Consider the following 22441-nt stretch of genomic DNA (forward strand, 5'->3'; position numbering starts at 1 on the left):
AAAACAAGAGCCTGCTCAGTCCTGGCTCCAACTCTGGAAGTAATCAGGCCCCAGCTTCAGGGATTAAGGAGGGGCCTTCCTTGAAGAAAAGGGGGGGTGAGTGGGGGTGGCCTCCATAGACCCTTGGCAGCCGCTAACCTGCTGAACGGCTTAAATAAATAAATTCCCAACCATCCTTCCACATCTTTCCTAGTCACCATAAAAGACTCCCCCCCAAATTAACACTAGCAATGCTTCCTCAGTAACTTTAGGCTTGATGGATTACCCACAGGGCCACTCTCATGATGGCAAGGAGAGTCCTCGTGCCAACAGACCTAATGGCATTAAGAACACAACCCTCCGCTAATCCACTTAGCCCAGGAGAGGATGGCAGGGGGCTCGGTGGCTCACCCATCAGGCTGGGGTCACAAGGGAAATGAAAGGTAGGTAGGCAACTTCTCAGTCTATCCTTACTGCTACCAGTTAACTTTTTTTTTTTTTTTTTTTTTTTTTGCTTCCGCATTAAGACTAGCCTGTCCTCCGCAAAGATAATGGCTTGATGGGAGTGCGGATCTTACTTTCAGCATGTCTGATGGGTGGTACTGCATGTCCTTACTTCCTGGGGACTCCTATTGGCTGTAAAGAACTTTGACAGGGCTGGAATTTGTACCCCTTCATCAAAATGTCTGTGACCGGGTCTTTTAGTAATTTCCTCAGCAATGCTGTGCTGCCCCAGGACGTTCCTTCTCGTACCTAACTTGGATCCTTCCTGTTGTAATGCTGAACACAACCTGTGCACACTCAAGAAAATTGGGTCTCAGGGTCAGGGTGGAAAGTGAGCTCAGAACGGAGACTCAAACCAGGATATGGGGGGCAGGGGGGAGCGGGGAATTTTAGCCAAAGTTTCCATGCCAACAAAAAAAAGGGCTGGAGCCCCTCCCCACAGCTGCAGTGTTAAGCCTCACATAGGCAAAACCGAAGCATAGTTTTTTTTTCAGACTGAGCTAGCATAATAAGGACACAGGGGCTTTTAAGGGGAAACAGTAGAAAGGGGGATTTCTGATTATGCTGGCATGGAATTGACAACTCGGAATTTTTATTTTTGAAAGCGTGTTTCTTTTTCTCTCCCTTTCTCTGCTTTTCTGTTTTCCAGTCAGCATAACAGGGTTCTATCTCTAGAGGCCGGGTTGCTCTGTCAGTTAAGATGTGACACCAGGTTTCCTGGATCTTTGTGGTCTGGGCCCCGAAACACCTGTCCGCTGTGCCATGTGTGTGTGCAGTAGACTGGCCTCTGAAGTGACCAGGAGCAATGAAATCAGAAGACTAAAGCACCAGCCCTGGCATGCTTTCCTGCTCACCATGGGCAAGCCCTCTAACCACTTGGCTTTCCCAAGCCATCGGGAATATGAGACTAACACCCCACCCCCTTGCAGGCCAGCTAGGAGCTAAGCAAAGCTAACATGTGACAAGCATGGAGCACTGTCCCTAAACCACTCTGGGAAGGATCCCTAGGGAGCACGATTGGCACCTAGCATTCCTCAGTAAGGTAGTGAGTGTGCTCCCTAGAACCTCCACCACGTCAAGCCCCGTGGACACCACATCTGTGCTCTGCAGCACTGCTCCAACACACATTCATGACAGCAGTTTCGCAGTGCCGAAGGCATGGATGGACCCTACTGGAGGCCAAGGTCTCCGGGGAAGCAGTGGTAGGAAGGGACACAGGACACCATGAGCCTGAACTGCGGGCTGGTCCTCCTGCACAACACCAGTGGCTACCACACAGCAAACACACCTACAGAGCGCGTGCATTGTGCATTTCCATGCGTGGCAAAATATTTACAAGTTGCTCCTTACAGTGACCCCCTGAGTAGGTCCTGTTGTTATTCCCACTTTACGAACAAACAGGCAGCCCGGAGAGGTTAACTACAACAACCCCAGCCACACAGCCGGTAAGCGATGAAGTCAGCCTTGTGACAGAGTCAACACGAGCACACTATGTATAAAAACACGGGGTTGGACGTGGCAGTGGACACTGTGACGCACTCTCTCGCTTGCCAAATAACTATGGAAGAGTCACCGCTTTCACCTCAGACAGCACAGAGAACTTTTGGTCATTGTGGAATATTCAAGAGCCTTCTTTTCATCTCTTTATTTTCATTTAGCAAGACTCCTAAGTCTTATACTTGACTTCTCAATTGTATGTGTTTTAAAGTCATCACATGCATGCACACACGAGAATACACGCACGCACGCACACGCACGCACGCACATACATGTAGTGACTGGAAATGCTCTTCTTCCAAACTAGCAAGAAATCAAAAGTGGAACATGCAGGTCTACAAAAGTTTCAAAAGTTCATTCTAAATCTCATACGGCTCAGTAGCCCTGGGCAGGCTTTAAAAGTTAAGTTAAAAAGCCCAAGCCAATGCAAGCTGGGCATGGTGCGCATGCCTTTAATCCCGGAGTTGAGGAGACAAAGGTAGGTAAGTCTCTTGTGAGTTCAAGGCCAGCCTGGTCTACACAGTGAATCCCAAGACAGCCAGGGTTATATAGTGAGACTCTTGTCTCAAAAACAAAACAAAACAAAAAAACACCATAATAGAACCACAAGTCCGTGCAGACAGAAGAAAATCAAACTGATCCCTACTATGGCTGTCTGATCCCACAATGCCAAAACCACAGAATAAAATGCAATTAACCAACAGCCCAGAAAGTACTCATCAAAGTCAGAAATGAAAGTTGGGGATGGAATGGGGACTACAACCCAGGTAACTCAGCACCTCAGCCTCCAAAGTCCTGGTCACACCCTAGCAAACCGTCCTCCATTCACAGCCACAGACCTCTAAAAAAGACCAGGTTTCCAGGAGCCCAGGAGATTAGGGACAGAATCATTCATCACCCCAAAAAAGGATACTTCCTGGAAACAGAAATGGGTTTGAATAGGAGTAGAGCAAATCTGTGAATGACATAGTAGCTGTAAATAGCTACACTAAGCAGAGCCCGGGTACACCTGACCTTTAGAACTGACGTCAGGGAAGATGGCTGAAGCCTCCAACCCTGGCAGTTTAGGGGTGGTGGCTGGTACCTAAAGACTGGCTCAGGTGGAGTGGAGCCAGAACAGCACTGTCCATGTTCTTATAAGGCCTGCTGTAGTGTGTCGACAGCTCATGAAGCAGAAGGCCTGACCCTAACCATTTATAGCTGTGTGACCATCAGCAAGTCACTCACTTGCTTCTAATCTTTTCTTTATCTCTAAGTTGGGGGGTGGGGGCTTGATACTGGCCCATGATCCCTTATCATACCCCCTGGGTGCTTCAGAAATCAGCCCTGCGCAGATGTTGGGCTCACTGGGACCTGTGTTTAACAGCTCCGGTGGCATCTAGGGCAGCACTCTGTAATCAAACACATTAATATTTTTGCAGCAAAACATATGAATATTCAAAATAAAGCAGGATAAATATAGCCTCACATCAGCTTTTGCCGCTAAATGAGTTTGCTGCAAACTTACACAAAACCTTTTTGCTTTCAGAGCTTCTCCGACTTTGGGTAATCACAGAGCTAGGACTGTCAGCCACTCCCCACCCCATTAAGAAGGGTGAAGAGAGTCTGTCGATGTGCTTTGCCGTGGACGGTGGGCGTTGTTAATGTGGCTTGCTGTGGCTCTCATAACTTCACAGCTTACCTTGTTCCAAACAGAACTCGGTGTGACCTCAGAGGTGCCTAGAAGTCAGGCATGGTAGCTCAGAATTAAGATCTCAGCACCTGGGGCACTGTGGCCAGAGGACCATCAGGAGTTCAAGGCCACTCTGGGCTGGAGGGGGCGGTAGTACATGTATTCAGGTTTTAAAGTGCTTTCCTAGCATACACAAAGCCTTGGATCTGATCCTCAGCATCACCTGTAACTGAGCATGGTGGTACACACCTGTGATTCCCAGCATTCAGGAGGCAGAAGCAGGGGGATCAGATGTTCAAAGAAGATCCTCCTCAGCTATATCATGAGTTCAAAGCTAACTGGAGTACACTAGATCTTGTCTCAAAACAAACTGTTAACGGCCATCAGACCTCTGCATGGTCCCTCATTGGAAACAAGAGTATCCGCTGTGTGAGAGAGGCCAAGCTGAGCAAAAGGAGCTCTGACAGTCCAGCAACAGGGCTCATGTGTCCTCAAGCTGGCCCCAGGAAGCTTCTGGAAAGGTTTCTACACAGGTGGGGTCAGGGAGCAAGCCAAGACCTGAAGGCAGCTCAGTATTTGATCCAGCAGAGGCTCCTACAGAAGATCCAGGCCTCGCTCTGACTCTACAGCACTAAGGGGCCAGAAGTGCAGTAACTGTTGACTTGGGAGTCCGGCAGACACAGCCATAAACAAGGGCCACGTGTCCACACGAGCCCACTCTGCTGCTCACGTGTAAGGCTGGGAACGGTCAGGAGCATCTGACCCAGGTGAGCTGGATCCTAGACCGTATCCAGACCAACCCACAGGCAGAACTGCTCCAATTTTTCAGAGGAAGGAAAAAAAAATACAGGAAGCCTGACACCCTTTCCAGACCTGTCCTTGTATTAGGGACCTACTGACAAAGACCCAGCGATCCAGAAATTAGAGGCTGCTGATCGATTGTGTCTTCTTACTGGCTAGTTCCCTTGAGGTTCTGTCCATTAAGTAAGTCCATCTGGTTTATCCAAGTGGTGTCTTGTCTGGTCTTTCCATCCATCCATCCACCCATCCTTCCTTCCTTCTGTATCTCACTGATGCCCTGCCGTTTGGTCCAGGGATCATGACATATAATCCCACTAAGTTTTCGTTACCACTCTCTGTCCAGCCACAAGGTGCTCTCCTCCCCACGCCACCCCAGGTTGGGATCAAGTTATGGGGAAACCTAGGCACGCAACTCAATGACCAACAATCCCCTTCCCGACTTGCTTCTCTACGCTCTGCCCTTCCTTCTTCCCCGAAGCAAGAAACAAATGCCAGATGCTTCATCTGTACCAACACTCTAGCCTGCTGCCTTAAAATAAACTGAACCTTGCGGCCCATACCCTATCACAGTCATCCCTGTCAGGATCCCCGGGCAATTCCACGGCTTCCTGGCATCTGATTCGCTCTATCTTGCCTTTCTGTTTGCACCGGTCGCCGTGATGATTTTTCTTCCACTGAACATTTCTCAGATTGCTGATAGGTGGGACAGGGACAACGCACAGAGAACAGTGGGAAACGGGGAAGTGATGCATTAATCCTGGTGCCTGGAGAGAGGAGAGGAAAGGCCTCCCACAAAGTGCATCTATCTATCCAGGGGCGGCCAGGACTGCACGCATGCACACACGCAGGAGTATCTTCTCCACCTCTTGATCTCCTCAGACCTCATGGCTTAGCATAGAAGGGGGTCTGGCACCGGATCTAGCTGCTCACGGTGAAGGAGTCATTTCTACCCTCACTCAAAAGCACACTTTCCCTTTCAGCAGCCTATGGGGTGGCACCAAGGACTCCAGAACCGAGCCTCGTTGTGACACGCTTATCAGGATAGGGACAATAGTCTACACCACCTCACACAGGCACCAATACACAGGAAAGCATGGAACCCCACACATTAGAGCTCAGAGCCTACGGTAAGATGTAGAAACGAGGCTGGAGCATTGCAGGTGACAGACAGGCAAGTTCTTCGCCACCACGTGGACTACATGGTGGCCACAGACCCAGTGACTTTGGATGTCACTTCAATCAGCATCAATTCTAAAACCGAGCTCAGAAAGCTTAGAGAACAACTACAGATACTCAACCCTACACATGGCTGGTCTCCCCATCCTGTCGCTTTGAGATACAGCTCAGCCAACTCTCCTTTCTTTCCACTTTGGTCCCTTCACACAAGAACCCAGAACTCTCGACATGGTTACATCACTTTTTTTCCCCCCCTCTTGAGTAGAAAGACTCACTGAAAACCCTTGGTTCTATAAGGAGGGCTCTGAAGATAGTATAACCAGATAGTCCCAGCACTGGAAAGGCAAAAACAGGTGGGTCTTTGTAAGTTCAAGGCTAGCCTAGTCTACATAGCCAGTCCCTGGCTAGCTAGGGCTACACAGTAAGACCTTGTCTCAAGCAAATAAATAAGTAAAAAAAAAATTTTTTTTTGGAAAAAATAGCATTTTATTTGTGTGTACATGTGTGTGCTTATAGAAGCCAGAAATCTTGGTGAGCCTGTAGCGTGTGGTTTGGCTAGGCCTGCAACCTACAGGAATCCACCTCGCCAGGGCTAGTATCACAGCCGCATTTTGCTGAGCTTGGTTTTTCTGTTGGTGCGCATGGGTTTTTACATATGTGCTAGGGATCCAAACGGAAGGCCTCAGCACTTTACCAACTAAGCTGTCTCTCTCACCTCACCCCCCTCACCCAAAAAGTGACCCTAAAAAGTGACTTTCCACCATACCCCACTTTTCACAGCAGGTTCACATCCGGAGAAGATAGAAGGTGATAGGCGACTGGTCAAGTTTTGGAGGGGGTTTCCTCTTAAGGAAAGTGTGAGCAAAATCAAGCACAATTTCATGAGACGAATTCTGAGCAGACCAAGTACCAAGAAGGCAATATCCGCAGTGTGTGTGTGCAGGGGGGAGGGGGGGCTACCTTTTTAGCTGAGTGCCGCTTTCCATAAGGTACAGCTCAACGCAGCTGATCAGGCAAGCTTCGGAGCAAGCTGTGGCTAGAGGTGATTATATCGGTTTCCCACCCACTCCAGGCCCCCTACCTAAATGAGCAACAGGGATGGAGGAGGGGCAAGAGCGGGGGGGCAAAAGTGGAAAATCCACCCAAGATCAGCAAAACAGCCAGCCGGAAGTTGTGAAGAAGGTTAGCATCCGTAACGACAGAAAACCAGGTTTGTGGGCACAACTCATCAGACCCAGGGGTGAGGGGCGATGGGCTTATAAATTCTGGCAAACAGAAAAGGCAAGTCCACTGTTGACGCCCTCTCTGATGAGCACTGGGCAGCGCTCCCCCCACCTGTTCTGCAGGAAGGATCCTCTTCTTCACTGGATGGCTACAAGGAACCACAATGCAAGAGAGGTTAAGTCTTAAGTTTGAATGTTTCTGCTTTGGTAGTATTCGGTCTCCCCCCCATCTAGTAAAAGAAACACTACCTATTTCTTGGGGGCTATTGTAACAAATGGGCAATTCCAGGTAAAGAACTGGGTCCTGAACCAAGCAAGTCACAAGAACTCAGAAGAGGGGTTGGGGGTTGGGGGTGGGGGTCGGGGACGGTTGCAGAGAGCAAACCAGAAAGCCAGAGGGTAACCAAGGCTAGCCCTCATGATCAGAGATAAGAAGAGAATATACAGGCTGTAAAACCGAAACTCTTCTATGCATCCTTCTGAGTTTAACTAAAGCCTCCTCTGTCTTGGAATGTGTCTGCCAGAACAGACATTTTGGGACCTACGGGTATGTGTAGGACTTGAAACAGCATCCAGCCTGTGCTACTCTCCTAGGCTGCAGACACCGGCCTGCCACTGCACAAACTATGGTCAGTGCGGGTAGGAAAAGCTGAAGTCTGATAACATGGCTTGATCTTGGCCACAGGAGACCCTCAGGCTGAACCCCACTTCCTGCCCCTTTTCTCGCTTCTCGCGACTTTATTATTAAACAGTCACTCCAGGCAAAACAAAAGCGTAGACCAAACCACAGGAAGGCCAGGTAGAAGCCCAAAAGCAAAAAACAGAAAGGAAGGCCTAGAAGCTGGGCCCGTGACTCCCCTGGCACTGTGGCTAGACGCCATTTCTCCTCACCACGCTCTGAAAATAGCTGTGCCCTCCTATTCCTCGACATTAGAAAAAAATGTTTGGGTATGGTTTTTGTTTTCCAAAGAGCACAAAGGAGTCAGGTCCCCAGATTCAGCATAGGCCGTGAGGGCCAGAAGCCTGGCATGGCTTCAGGGCTGGACCAGGGGCTTACCTGTGCTGCTCCACAGCCTCGTTGTCTGGCAGATCGACCCCACACACGCTGCACTGCTCGCCCAGGGGACGGCTCTCGGCTTTCATGCCCACGGCCAGCTCCCCCAGCTTGCTGAACAGCTCCCTCTGGATGAAACCCTGAGGCAGCAGGCCCCCATAGGTGCTGAAGTCCATGGAGACAGCCAAGGCAGGTTGTACATGGAGCCCGGAAGCCACTGAAGACGGCATGCTCAACACAGCGTCAGCTTTGTGGTTGGGCAACACTGAGTAAATGCCCAAATGCTTCTCCACTGGCGGTGCCAGAGGCTCCTGTCGCCCAGGGGGTCCCTGGCCAGCTTCAACGGGAGGTGACAGCCGCTCACCACTCTCCTCTCGCCCATAATGCAGCTCCCTGGCACTGGTGATGACACTGCCTCTCGTTGGGGTCCCAGGTCCCTCTTTGCTCCTTTCTTCAAGCTTGTCCCCCATCCCTCCTGAGATGCTGGACTCAGCTGCCCCGGGGCTGTCCTGGCCAGGGACTTCATCCACCTGCATCATCTCTGTCTTCACCTCGGCCACCCCAGGGTGCCGCCCAGCCCCGGCCAGCGTGGGCTCCTCAGGCCCTGTAGGCGGCTGAAGAGTTCCTTGCAGAAGAGTCTGTCCTATGGTCATCAAACTGTCCACTGCTGCCTTGGTAGGACTCATGGCCGAAAGACCAAAAGAAGTGGAGACTGAAGGGCTCTGGTCCACCATGGGCCCAGGGAGGCTCTGTCCAGCCACACTGGCATACCCACTCTCCTCGCTGGAATGCTTCGAGATGAAGATGTTCTTGAGGTATCGAGCCTTGCGGTCCTCTTCTTCTTCGCCGCCACCGTCGGCCATGGTGGCCTCTGTGTCATTGTCATCAGACGCCTGGATGGTCTCCAGGATCTTCAGGCACTGCTCCTCCAGGTACTCAATCTCCAGAATCTCCGCTGCGTACAGCAGGTCATCCAGGTCCTCTGCCTTGGCTTGCAGTGTGGCGGTGTAGGCATACTCCAGGATCTGCTGGAAGGTCTTTGGGGAGAGGAAGTCCAGAGTATAGTGCTGGCTGTTTCGGTGGAAGAGAATCTCAAACATCTTGCTGGTGCAGGCGAGGACCGTCCGGTGGGCATGGAACTCCTGGCTGTCCACCATGATGACCACATCGCACAGAGTCCCGGCCAGTCGCATCTGATTGGCCTTGCACAGCAGCCCCGTAGGGTGGCTAGGGTTCTGCAGCTGGATCATACCCATCTTTGTCAGATCCATGATGCTCCCCTGGGCTCAGGCATGGGGCTTTCCTTTCCTTCTCTGTTCTGCGAGGTGGGGCAGGGTAGGCTTCTGAGTCAGCAGAGGGGACTGGAGAAGAGAAGAGAAGAAAGAAGAAAGAGATGAGTAAGTGCAAACGTCCCCAGTGTTCCCTAAAAATAAGGAGTCAAACACTACAGTATGCTCGCTCTCCAGCAAGAGGCTCTTGGGGGCTTAATGGAAAGGGCCCGGGCTTCCTAAAAAGTCTATAGGCAGCCATTTCCAACAAGCCCAGGGTGCTGAGAATAAAAAAGAAAGTTGTGCGTCTCCATAAGCTTGCTCCAATGTGCTGTAGCATCAGTTGAATGAAAGGAAATGCCGATCACAGTCAATCCAGGGCATTCTTTAAGCCTGAGACTAGCGCTTTCCCATGTTAGACCAGTGTCCACTATGAGGTTCACAAACTTACTTAAAATTAGTGAGTTTTTTAACCCCTTCCTTTAGTCAACATAAGCATTCAGCTTTACTGTCCACCCTCTAGAGGCAAACCCTCGTCTTCAAAGTTTTTCTAGCTCTGCCTCACTGAGAGGGCCTTAGGAGACAACTTTAATCTAGCCAGGGCTACTAAACATGATGGTGGCCTCGTATCTGCAAGCAATGAGGCTGTCCTCTCTTAGACTTGCTTTCTCTCCATCATCCAGTGACTTCTAAGGCTTCTGTCCTTGCACTATGTAGTCAAGGCTGCAAAGGATTAGGCAGACCCATTCTTAAGCTACGACAAACAGAGCGCGCAAGCGCGCGCGCGCGGGACACACACATATCCCTCGCATTCTAGCTTAAGTAATTTCTACCTACAAGTTCCTCAAAGCTACTGCATATGTCCAAGATGTGTGGTGTGTGTGCACGCGCACTAGCCAAAGAGTGTTAACAGGCCTACATACAATTACACAAGCTGCCAAAGCCTCTTTTCCCTCCTGCCACAAGCACCCATCGGACAGAACGATCTAAAATGAGAAAGCAGAGAGACCCCATAGGAGGGGCTATTTCCAGCAGCCTTGAGGGTGTACGCCAGACTGGATGCCTCCCGTGTGTTGGCAAGTCCAGTGACCAGGAAAAAAGCTGACACTGAAACGTGGCTCTGTAAGTGACATTGGCACAGCACCTCTAGTGTGAGTTAGGTGAGGAGGGGAAGACAAGGGTGGAACACAAAGGCCTCTCCTAGAGAGCGTGTTCTGGATAACCGAGGGGCTCCCGATTCTGAGCAGCCATTGAGGCATGGACAGAAAGACCTAACGGGCTCATGTCCCAGCCTGTCTAGCTGTGGCCAAAATCTCATACAGCCAACAAGCGGCCTGGGGAGAAGGTGGAGAGAATTAGGCTTCTCATCCACTCTTCTTAGAGCTTGCCTTCACCCTCAACAAGAGTCTTAAGGTCTCTTAGGCACAAAACTCATGCAGAAAGGGTTAACAGTACTGGCTGGCTGTCCACCCCAAACTGGAAACGGTAGGGTATCAACTAGGGTGAGACATCCATTCATCACAGGCTTCATGAACACGGTGTGCTTTCAGAAGAGAGCAGAGTTTCAGAGAACTCAGAGGTAGAAGCCAAAATAGAAAAAAGGTTCGCTGCCTGAATACCTTCCCCCAAAGGAGCATTTTGGTTCTTGAGTCAAATCAAGGTGCCCTCTCCCTAACCAGCGGCTCCCGCACCCTGCGATCCAACCGGTACAGCGACCAGTCGGGCGGCTCTGGGCAAAAAGACAGCGCTAACCCGCCAGAGCTCGGAAGGATCGATCGCGCAACACACCCCTCATTCCCAGAGACCCCCGCCGAGACTTGCAAAGGACTTTGGCAAACTTGGGAAAGCAACTTTTCCCCGGAAGTCAGGTGCCTGGAAGAAAGGGAACCAGCTAAGAAAAGAGGGAAAGCGAAAGACACCAGGAAAGGCGAAGGTCCAAGCGGGGTGGACGCCGCAGCTAGGCCGGCCGGGCGGCGCAACACGCTGGAGAAGAGGGAAGCACAAAAACCCTAAGGCGAGTGGTGGGAGGCCAGTGAGAAGAAATCTCCGCGTCCTCCGTCTCCCACCCAGGATCGGGATCCCCGAGAAGCCACCAGCAGGTTCCCCGACCTCCCGCACCAGCTGCCGACGTGCTGGGAGCGTGGCGGGGAGGAGGCGAGCTGGTCGCTGCCGAGCGCGTCTGTGCATTCTGGTGGGTCCGCAGGCTGGCAGGATCGTGCGCATTTCGAGCGCGTGCGGGAGCGTGCGAGGGGCTGGGCAAGCTTACAGCCGGCGCGCCAGGGTGGGAAAAGCATCCCGAACGCATCAGGTGCAGAGCCCGGGAACCCACCGTGCGGGGTCGGGAGCGCACAAGGAGCTCCGGTGCAACGGCGGCTCCCACCGAGAGCCGAGGAGGACTCGGAGCGCCGGAGTCTCTCCGAAGCTTCCCTCTCTCCTTAAAAAAAGGGGCATCAAGTCCAATCAAGAAAAAAAAGAGAAAAGCTCCCACCACATTTTCTCTAAAGAAAACAAAACCCAAGCGGGTACCAGTCCCCTCCCATCCGCCCCCCAAGGTCCACTCCTCGGCGCCTCCGGTTCTAGCTCCCCAGCGGTCCAGCGAATAAACACAAATAAACAAGATACAATCCTATCTCACGCCAAGCGCTCCAGTCCGCATACATATGAGCACCCACAGACAAGCTCTCTGCTCCTTCGCCAGCCGTTGCCTGTACAAAGCCACCCCGTCTCCGACCACACGCGCCCGCAGCCCTAGCCGACCGCCCGGCCTGCCACCTCTCACCCGGACCGTGCCCTGTGAGGAGGAAGGTTGGTGAGGCAGCTGCGCCCAAGCTGACAACCTCGTCTCCGCTTTCTAGCTGACCCCCAACCGGCACCGGCGTCCGCTGCAGTAGCAGCAACCAGAGAGCAACCGCACGAGCCCAGGGGCCGAGTGGCTAAAGCTAGCACCACCCGCCTAAACCTCCCCCGCCCCAGGGCGCCCTGGCGGGAGGCGATCGCTGGGCGGTGCGTGTCCTTCCCGGGTTCCCAACACACACACACTCACCGCTTGCAGAGCCAGGAGCTTAGGGTGGGTGTGCGTGCCTGGGGGGTGAGGGGTGTGCCTGGATCGGGGAAGGGGTGTTGCTGGGGAACTGTTGCTCCGAATCTCACGGCGGCAGCGGCGGCATCGCCCGGCAGTTCGCAGTACCCGCTCTCATCACCCTTAACTCCTCTCTGCCGCTAGGTTAGCAAATCACCACCGGCTGCGGCGCCTCCGCCGCGTCCCACGTCAACGCCAAGCCCCCTCCCCTGCGAGGCCCCGGCGTCTCTCCATCTTTAGTGCTGGCGGCCGAGCCCGGCTCCCTGCCCACAGCTGCCCCCTCCCCTCCCCCTGGCCGGCCTCGGCCCGCCCACCCCGCCCCACCCCCGCCCTGGCAGAGTCCGTGCGCGCTCCTAGTCTAGCCCTCCCTTCCCGGGCGCTCCCCTCCCTTCCCAGCGCTCGGCGCTCCGGGCTTCTCCTGACATCTAGCTGCTGCCCAGGCGCCAGCCGCTGCTGCTTGTGACTAGGTGGAGAGGGCAAAAGGTTGCTAGGAAGAGGAGCCGCAGAGTACCTGGCAACCCTCAAGGGACCAAAGGGGTGAGAGGGAGTAGTCCCTACTTTAAGCCCCAGGTTTTTCATTTCCACTGACCATGATATCCCGCGCCGCCAACTCCCCCAACTCCAGTGCTCAGTAGCGGAGTTTTGTCCGGTTTCTATTATTTGCAGCAGTTCAGTGTGTGGCACCTAGCCTTTCATTTTTCCTCGGGACTCGGATTGTATCCTCCTTTGCCCTAAACATTGGTTTTAAGTGAATCGTTTCTTCAGTCCCAAACCAGGCCTCTCCTGCTTGCCAGTCAAATCCAGCCAGGCCAGTAGTGATCTGGTTTGGGGCGAGGGGGGCGGAGGCACCTTGTTTTTGCTCTCTGAATATTTGCAAGCTGAGAGACTAAGGCCTGAGAAGCAAAACTTTCTCACTCTCAATCTCGGGGAGACACACACACACACACACACACACACACACACACACACACACACACACACACCATTCCCAGCCCCAGGAACCTGGATGTAAAGGTCTGAAGATCCTGCGCTTAGCTCAGCTCAGCCTTCCCGAGGGACTGGAAGCTTGAAAGAGCGCAGAGCCGCTCTAGCATACTTTCCCCTGTGTCGCTAGCCCTCTTTAAAGGGCGTAGTTGGGACAAACCATAGGGCAGCAAGACCAAAGAAAAATAAGTCCTTCCTCCAGCTGCGGGGAAGCCCTGTCTTTTCCCTTTTCGCACAGAGCCTGGCAGGGGGTTGGGAATGGAAGGTCCTTCTCTGAGCTCTGGCCTCAGGCAAAAGCCCCAATGCGTTGATGTTGGGGGTGTGGTGGAGGAGCGCCACCCAGGGGTCTCAGAAAAGTCACCTACACAGTCCCCACCCTCCTTGGCTTACCAATCAAGGGCCACGGATGTCCCACAGGACTCATAAAATCGCATCTTGATCCAAGAGGTACAGGAGGAGGACGGTGGGCGGTGAATGAAGACAAGACCCCACAAAGACCAGGTGGCAGAGCTTACACAGGGTCTGCACTGGGCAACTATCGTGGTGGTCATAACGTCAAGGCATTCCCACCCTAGCAGGTGACACTCCAGTTCTCAGACTCGCAGTGGGTCAGAGAAGTCAGCAGAAGGGAGCACAGGGAATTGAAGGGAGAAAGCAGCAGCTGAGTTACCCTCTCTCTAATGGGCAACACCCCTGTAGTCAGTTGGCATGCAACGCAACCGTATATAAAGGCCAAACCTCTGTAAGACAAAGGGGATTTGAGGGAAGTTACGATGAAACTGCCATAGGAAGAAAGCAAGAGTGGATGAGTATAGGGGAACAGGAAAGATTCCTGTGGATGCCTAGGCAGGTGAATGGAAACATTGTTTTTGTCTTTGTTTTGTTGTTGTTGTTGTTGATGATGATGAGGATGATTTGTTTTTTTCGAGACAGCTTTGGCTGTCCTGGACTCACTTTGTAGAACAGGCTGGCCTCGAACTCGAAGCGATCAGCCTGCCTCTGCCTTCACAGTGCTGGGATTAAAGGCCTGCGCCACCAAGCCCAGCTACATTGCACTTGTTGATTACCTGCCTAAAGTGTGCTTGCTATCTAGGGTCCACATCCACCTACCGGCCTCTCTCAAGCAGTCACCAGAGAGGCACACAATTAACTTCTGGTCCTATTCTCCCATTAATCCTCAAATCAGGGAAAGGGGATCTGCGGACACAATGGAAAAGAAAGAACAATTCTGCCTGTCTCCGGCCTCCCCACCCCCAACCCCACCCCTACCCCACCACCCACCATATTCACTCTGTGAAAATCTCCCCTGCTTCATAAACTCTGCCCATTAAAGAGCCCAGCCCTTGTTAGTAAGTGTTAAAAAGAGAGTAATACCTGGATTTAAGAGGTGGGGAAGGGTAACAGAAAGGGAGAAGACAGGCAAGGCTGTGGGCTGAGTGCCAGCTTTGGGCTCCAGAGCGTTTCCACTTAGTGATGAAGGCTGGCCGCACAGCAGTTTGATAAGGTTTATTGGGCCCAGATAAAGCAACAGTAGTCCCGACTCCCAAACCAGCACCATTTATAGCCAGAGCTGTGTCCTTGGATCCTGGAAGACGATGAGACTCCCAATTGAGATATATTCATATTCTCTCTCTCTCTCTCTCTCTCTCTCTCTCTCTCTCTCTCTCCTCTGTCATTTTGATTTTTTTTTTTCCTCTCTCTCTCTCCAGTAAGGGAAACTGGAAAGTCAGCTCCTAAAAAGGCAAAACCCACAGAGCTTGGTGGTGCTTGCCTTTTATCCCAGCACCGTAGAGACAGAGTTCAAGACCAGCCCCAGGCACCTAAGTGAAACCGTCTCTCAAAAACAAAACAAAACAAAATACAGAGCCTTGGTTTAAGGTTTGCTGACAAAATCCAAGAGTCACGCTCGAAGTCTTAGTCATGCTAGAAGCAGAGAGACAAGATGAGCTAATTAAGCCTTGGGCAGAATTCTACTGCAGATGCCCTCGTTCCCTCATCTCCTCTTCTCCGTGTGTACCTCCCAGCCATGGACCCTCTCGAAAGTCAGCTAGTGGAAGAGCATCTTCCAGTCTGAGGGAAACAGACAGGAAGGAGATGGTGGGTGTAAGAATTCATTCAGAGCCTCCCCTGTGAACCTTAACACATCCCCTGTCCAGTTTTAGTTAATCCTTCAATGACAGCCCATTGGCATTCTGTGACCAGCCTCATTTGGGCAGATAAGAAAGGTGGGGCTCACAGACCGTTCCCACCCAACATGATGCTTTGAATCACACCCTGTAAGTGTGCAGCTCAAGCCCTTGAGCCCTTCGTGCCTAGATGACCCGGCTGCTGCCAACAGGAGGCAAAGAAACAACCTCTGGGCTCTTAATTCCCTTTTCCTTTCTCTGCTGCGGACAAGGCTAGGAAACAGCGCACCAGTCAGAGTGGTTCTTTGGCTATCCCATAAGGCTCCCTGCGCTTGCCTGCCTTCCCCTGAGTCTCAGGCTATATTGAAAGGGAGTTTCACTCTTACCTGTAAGTGAGTGGGAAGTCTCAAGTCTTTGGGCTGGGGATGCAGTTTAATACATTAAGTCCCTGATTAGCAACCATCAAGTCCTGGGTTTGAATCCCCAGCACTGCACATACTTAAGTGTGGTGTGTGTGCCCATTCTGTATTCCATAAGTGAATTAAGTGGCACAACTCTGTGAGACATACCTTAAAAAAAAAAAAAAAAAAAAAAAGAACAAAGTACTGAGATGACCTGTATGTTCTGGTAGTTTAGGCTCAGGAAACACAAACAGAAAAATGGCTGCTTAGGTGATAATTTTCATCATCCTTTTCCCACCACAAGGCACTGAACAGTGGAGACTGCAAACTTAGTCATCTCTTCTTGCTGGCTTCTATATGATCAATTGTTCGGTTGAGACAGGGTCTTACTGTATAACCTCCAGAGACCAATACACCTGACCAGAGAACAACTTTTCGAGAAGGAATAAAGGAAGGATGTTTTTTTTAGCTCCAGCAGCCTTAGGGTCATTGTGACCCCAAGATCTTTGTGACTGAGGACAAGACAGTGTTTTCTTCCCTCTTTCTCTACCCAGCATATTGCAAATGGTGTTGGGACCTAATGTTGTCAACTCAAATAGCAAATCTGAGTTGTTATTCGTGCAAAGATGCCCTGAGGGGGCAGGCAGTGTGGATGAGATCTGCACGGGATGTTATGGTGAAGTGTGTTTATAATTATAATGGGATTTAATGTACACTGGGACCAGATGATAGCAGCCATTTAAAAAAGAGATGTTTAATAAGAGAGGTCCCTTAATGACAGGCAGCAGGGCTCAGGTTATTATGGGAAAGTACAGCATTTCACTGGGTGTCACAAACTGTGTGCCAGGTTTATAGGGCTCCTAACAAAGCTTTGAGGTGAGATACAGCAACTACTTCAATCAGCTATAGGGTACAACGTTTTAATGTTGCTGTTTGGAGGGGGTCTATACACACACACACACACACATACACGCACACACACACACACACACGCATTTTCTGCCTTACACACAAACTCACGCAGGCCACAGGCCAACACCAGATAGCTTTGGGTGTTTCTAGAAATCTGCTTTGCGCTGAAAAAGACAGCCTCAATTTCAAAAAACGAAAATTTTGTAGCTATCAAGGGGTGCATTTCCCATATAGCATGCATGGAGGGAGTCGGCGTGGCTCCCATTATAGGTAATGAGAGTCCCACCACTCAGTCCCCAGGCACCATGCTGAAAACTAACCCCCAAGTTTTCCTTGGGGAAATGGGGCCTTTAAAACAAACAAAACTTTATGTTTCTTTGTTAGGAGCCAGGGAAGAAGGGAAGCATGTCACACCCTTTAGGTGTTCAGCTTTTATTCGGCAGCTGTTTACCTCCTCAGTTTACTCTTGTGGACTTAGATTCCAAGGTTGCTTTGGGGGCTGGAGAGATGCCTCCGTGGGTAAGAGCACTGGCTGGTCCCCCAGAACGCCTGGGTTTGGTTCCCAGCATTCACGTTGCAGCTTGCAACTGCCTGTAACTCCAGTCTCAGAGAATCCAGCATCTTATTCTTCAGCTTCTATGGGCATCAGGCACACACATGGTATACAGACACACATGCAGGCAAAACATTAAAGATGAATTTTTTTTTTAAAGAAAGAAAGCATGGTTGCACTCTTGCAGAGGCCCAGAATAACATTCCAAACACCCATGTTTGTAATTACAGGCTCACAGCTGCCTGTAACTGTACCTCCGGGAGATCCAGTGCCTTCCTCCTACCTCTTCAGGCGCCCACACTTACATGTACATACCGGCACACACATATGTACATAATTTATAGTAAAAATAAATCTTTAAAAATATGGCTGGGCTAAGTGTAGTGGCACAGACCTTTAATCCCAGTACTTGGAGGCAGAGACAGTTAGATGTCTGTGAGTTTGAGGCTAGCCTGGTCTACAAACAAGTTTCAGGCCAGCTAGAGTTACATAGTGAGATCCTGTCTCAAAAGACAGACAGACAGACAGACAGACATGGTGGCACATGCTTTTTATCCAAACATTCAGGAGGCAGAGGATCTATAAGTTTGAGGCCAGCCTGGCTACTTGGCCAATTCTATGCCATCTAAGGTTACATACTGAAACTGTTCCCCCCCCCCCAAAAAAAGCTCTAAACACACAGGGGGTGGGGGGTGAAGGAAGGGGAGGGGAAGGAAAGGGAAGGGAGCAGAGGGGAGGGAACATTGAGGAGAGGAGAGGGGAGGGGAGGAAGCAAGGCACCTATTTTACAGAGAGAAAGCCATAGCTATGGACAAAGCCCGGAAGAGTGTAAGGTCTTGTAGGTGCCACTGGGGACATCTTCTGTTACGTTATTAAACATTTCTTTCTTAACAATAAAGAAATGTATGGAAACCGCTTTATTCCCCTACTACTGGCTGCACTTACGGTTACCACGATCTGATTGCAAAACAAAGTCTGACCTCCTGAGGGTCCTTAAAGCAGAATATGCTTAGGCACACTGTAACTATGTTTTGGTCAATAGTGGGCCACATGTGTGCCAGTGTTCCGATAAGATAGTGTCTGTGAAACTGTAATCACCTGGTAGTGTCTTTAGCGCTGTCTTAGCCTGTATGTGCATACTCACACCGTGACGAAACTGCCTCCTAAGATGGCAGGGATAGATCTCTAGCAACACACCTTCATTTACCCTGACCCAGGGAGACAAGGCAAGCCAGCAGAATACATGAAAGCTCTGCTTCCAGCCACACGTTTCGTGCGAGTTTCCGAAGTTCCTCTCGAGACAGAAATTGTCAGGGACCAAGGAGATGGCTCAGCAGGCAAAGGCACTTGCTGTGAAGACTGACAACCCACCTTCCATCTCCAGGCCCCGCACGGTAGAAGAGAACTAACTGACTTTCACAAGTTGTCCTCTGATTTCTACTTCTACATCGTGTGTGTGTGTGTGTGTGTGTGTGTGTGTGTGTGTGTGTGTGTGTGTGTGTGTGTGTACACCCTGGTGTAGTCCAGCAAACCTTTAATCCCAGAACTCTGCAGGCAGAGGCAGGTGATCTCTGCAAGTTCAAGGCCAGCCTGGTCTCTACTCAGTGAGGCTTTCTCCCCAAATTTTTTCCTTTTTGCTTTTTTGAGACAAGGACCCAGAACAGAACAGAGGCTGCTGTGGACTCCAGCCAGACTCTTGGTACTCTGTCCTCCTCTGTCCCCACCCCACCCCACCCCCGTCAGAATCCATCTCTCCCTCCTCTGTGAGTCCCTGTGCAGTGTTTGGACGTTGATCATGACACTTATCGCCATATGCCTCGTATCTAACTAACTGGTGTGTGTTCTGACCACCCCCTCCCCTGGGAGTTTCCAGAAGGCCAGACCTCGGGTCCTGTTCGGTGTAGGACCTCTTCTCCCAGCCCCCGAGGCTAGCTGTCAAGTTGGGTAGACATATGTGAGGACAGATCACGAATATATGTAGAACTGGCCCATTTAAAAACAAAGCAAAACAAAACAAAACTTCTGCCTAGAGCCTTCCATTGCCCTTGCCTGCCTATGACCTGACCCCCATGGCCCAGGCATTTTTGGAAGCAGAGCCAGGAGGGTGAGAGGCATCAGAATCCTTAGGTTCCATTCGAATCCGAGGGACTCAGTACTGGGACTCCCAACACAGGATCTGAGTGAGCCCTGCACTGCAAGATCCTCACCTGAAAACTGTGGGCCATCACAGAGTCCGCCTCACTAAAGTCACTGGGAGGAGGCACAAAGATGTAAATGTCATCCAGGTATTGGGTGTCTATATAGCCCCCATGCCGCGATAGCAGGAGTAGAGGGGTTTAAAACCACCCTGGACTACTTAGTGCTTTCTCATTTCAAAAACAAAACAAGGGCTTGGGAGGTGGCTCAGTGGGGAAGCACTTGCCTAGACAGGCGAGGGGCTGGAATCCAGCCCGGCACTGAAAGAAGTGAAACGTTAGATATTATTAGCAATGACGTCAGGCAACCTCTCCACTTCCCCCTATCTAATATTCTGGTAGGAGAGTTTTAAGATGAGCTCTTGGAGCTGACAAACTTTAAATCCTTCTTTCCCTCTTGTTTTTCTTTTAGTTTGTTGGTTGGTTGTGTTAGTTAGTTAGTTAGTTAGTTAGTTAGTTAGTTAGTTAGTTTTGACAGGATCTTGCTATTAGCCCTGGCTGACTTGATACTGTGAAGTCAAGGCTGGCCCTGAACTTGCTAAGCACTGATATTATTGACATATGCCACATTGTCCCCCTTACATCTCATCTAACGAATGAAGTTGGGGCTGGAGAGATGGCTCCGTGCTTAAGAGCTCACTTAACTGCTCTTCCAAGAGGACCTAGGTTCAGTTCTCAGCATCTGAGGCCTCTTCTGACCTCTGAGGACTGTGTCCATGGTGCACATACACACAGTTAGGCACACTCACGTGAATGAAGTAGGAGGAGACCGGAGATGTAGCTCAGCTGGTAGTGTTTGCCTGGCATGCCTGAAGCCCTGGGTCTCATCCTTGGCATTGTATAAATGGGGCTTACCTATAGCCTCAGTATTTGGGAGGTAGAGACAGGAGGATCAGATGTCTAAGGTTACCCTCAGCTTAATGTAAGTTCCAGGCCAGCAGGGCTACATAAGACCCTGATTTTTTTTTTAAGTGGCTGTTAATTCTTAGATTTCACTTGTGATCTGTGGCCCTGTTCTCCCTAGTCTGGTCCCCTTTATTTTGTAAAGAGCAAGGCAAGCTGGCAAATAGAAAGCAAGGCCAGGTGGGCAGGGGGTGGTGTTAATGTTCACCTTGTAGCAGCACTCCGTGTTTATTAGTGTGTACCGATGGTAAATGCAGCAGCCCCGTCTCCCTGAGTTAAGTAGTGGTCATGCCCAACTGGCTCTTCATGTACCATTACTCCAAGTGATTGAGCCAATTTCTCCCTCTGCCGTGAGTTTAAGTTGTAAACTGCTCAGCTAGATAGGGACGCAGCGGTGAGCTGCCTGTTGTGATTATTATTAACCTTTAGCGTTATGCTCACAGGACCAAGGGGTCCGCAGCGAAGCTGCTGGCTCCCATCTGCCCACCGTGCCCAGTTGGCATCTCTTCACAGGGAAGCAAGCTTGTGAGCGTTCCCTTAGCCTAGCTAGCAAAGAGGCTCATCCCATCAGCCCGCGATTTGAGGTGTGTGCTGGGCAGATGGAGAAGCACGGAGTTTAAGGGAACACGCCTGTAGTTCCCATCAGTGGGAAGACAGAATCAGGAAGATTGGGTGTTCAAGGCTAGCCTGGACTGCAAGAGATTATGTTTAGAAACAAACAAACAAACATGTCCAGAGGCCAGAGAGAGATGGCTTGGATGTCAAGAGTGTATACTGTTATGCAGAGGACTGAGGTTCGAGTACCAGTACCCGTGGCAAGTGGTTCACAGACTCCTACAACTCCAGCTCCAAGGATCCAACCCCCTTTTCTGGACTCTGAGGGTAACTGCACTTATGTGCACATACACAAAGATACTCATGATTTAAAACATAATAATAAAAGTTAAGTCAATTCTGGGTGTGGTTGGGAAAGATATCCTGCTAAAACCAACATGTGGGTGTTGATGGCAGGCAGTTCTCTGTGAGTTCAAGTGTAGCTTGGTCTACATAGTTCCAGGATAACCAGGGCTACATAGAGAGATGTTGCTCCAAAAAAATTTTTTTAAGTTTAAAAAAAATTTTTTAAGGTTTTCCAGTGTTCATATTCACAAGGTGTTAAGCCAGATATGATGGGAGAGCTAGAAGAGATCTTTGGGCCGATCAATATTCAGAAATAATTTTCAGCCAGAATTTCTTCTCTACGCCATATATTTATTAGCAGAATGCTGAGCTGAGCAGCTGAAACTTGCTGGGACAGTGGCCATGGGGGTTTGACTGAGAACCATATTTTTGAATGATTAGTTACCAGGGAGTGACACTATTTGAAAGAATTAGAAGGATTCGGTGTGACCTTGTTGGAGGAAGTGTGTCACTGGGGTTGGGCTTTGAGGTTTCAGGAGCCCGTGCCTGACTCAGTCAGTGTCTCTCTTTTGGCCCGTGGATCAGGACGCAGGGCTCAGCAACTGCTCCAGCACCGTGTGTGCCAGCATGCCCCGGCCATGGCGATGCTGGACTAAACTTCTGAAATTGTAAGCAAACCTTCAATTAAATGTTTTCTTTTTATAAGAGTTGTATAGTCATGGTGTCTCTTCACAACAATAGCACAGTACAGTGGTTAAGGCAGAAGTTGATTTCAGGGACTACGGTATTGCTGTGATAGGCCTGACCGTACTTTTATTTGGAAGACTGTGGAAGGCATTGGCACTTTGGATTAGAAAAGCCCTTGAGTGCTTTAAGCAGGGTTTAAAGGCCACTCTAGTAGGTGCATGGAAGACAGTGCTGTTGAGAGTGATGCAAATTATAACAGCCCAGGAGATTTCAGAGGTGAAGAATATTAGGAAGTAGCCTAGAAGCCATTCTTGTGATAGTTCGTCAATAAATAATAATGTGGCTCCTTTTTGCCTTTGCCCTAAAAGTCTGCCTAAGGCTAAGTTGAAATTTTTTTCAATTAATGGCTTTGGCAGAGAGTTCAAGACAGCCTCGTATTGACTCTGTCCTGTGGTTATTAGTAATCACTCTTTTTGTTGTTGTTGTTGTTGTTTGGTTTGGTTTGGTTTGGTTTTGAGACAGGGTCT

The 22441-nt window shown here is 50.5% G+C and overlaps 1 protein-coding gene across 4 annotated transcripts in view; it reads right to left on the reverse strand.

Moving 5' to 3' along the window:
- Positions 1–12514, reverse strand: part of ZBTB16 (zinc finger and BTB domain containing 16) — a 182929-nt gene extending 170415 nt beyond the window's left edge. The window contains exons 1-2 of one of the 4 annotated variants that reach the window (XM_084781353.1): positions 12218–12514; positions 7910–9267 (exon numbers count right to left, since the gene is read on the reverse strand). In XM_084781353.1, coding sequence (XP_084637479.1) covers positions 7910–9177 — 1268 coding nt within the window. In that variant the 5' untranslated portion in view covers positions 9178–9267; positions 12218–12514. The other 3 variants (XM_084781354.1, XM_084781355.1, XM_084781356.1) reach the window with 3 other exon arrangements.
- Between the last annotated feature and the right edge of the window lie 9927 nt (positions 12515–22441).

Source organism: Acomys minous, assembly GCF_964271855.1.
Source record: "Acomys minous genome assembly, chromosome: 5".
Classification (NCBI taxonomy): Eukaryota; Metazoa; Chordata; class Mammalia; order Rodentia; family Muridae; genus Acomys; species Acomys minous.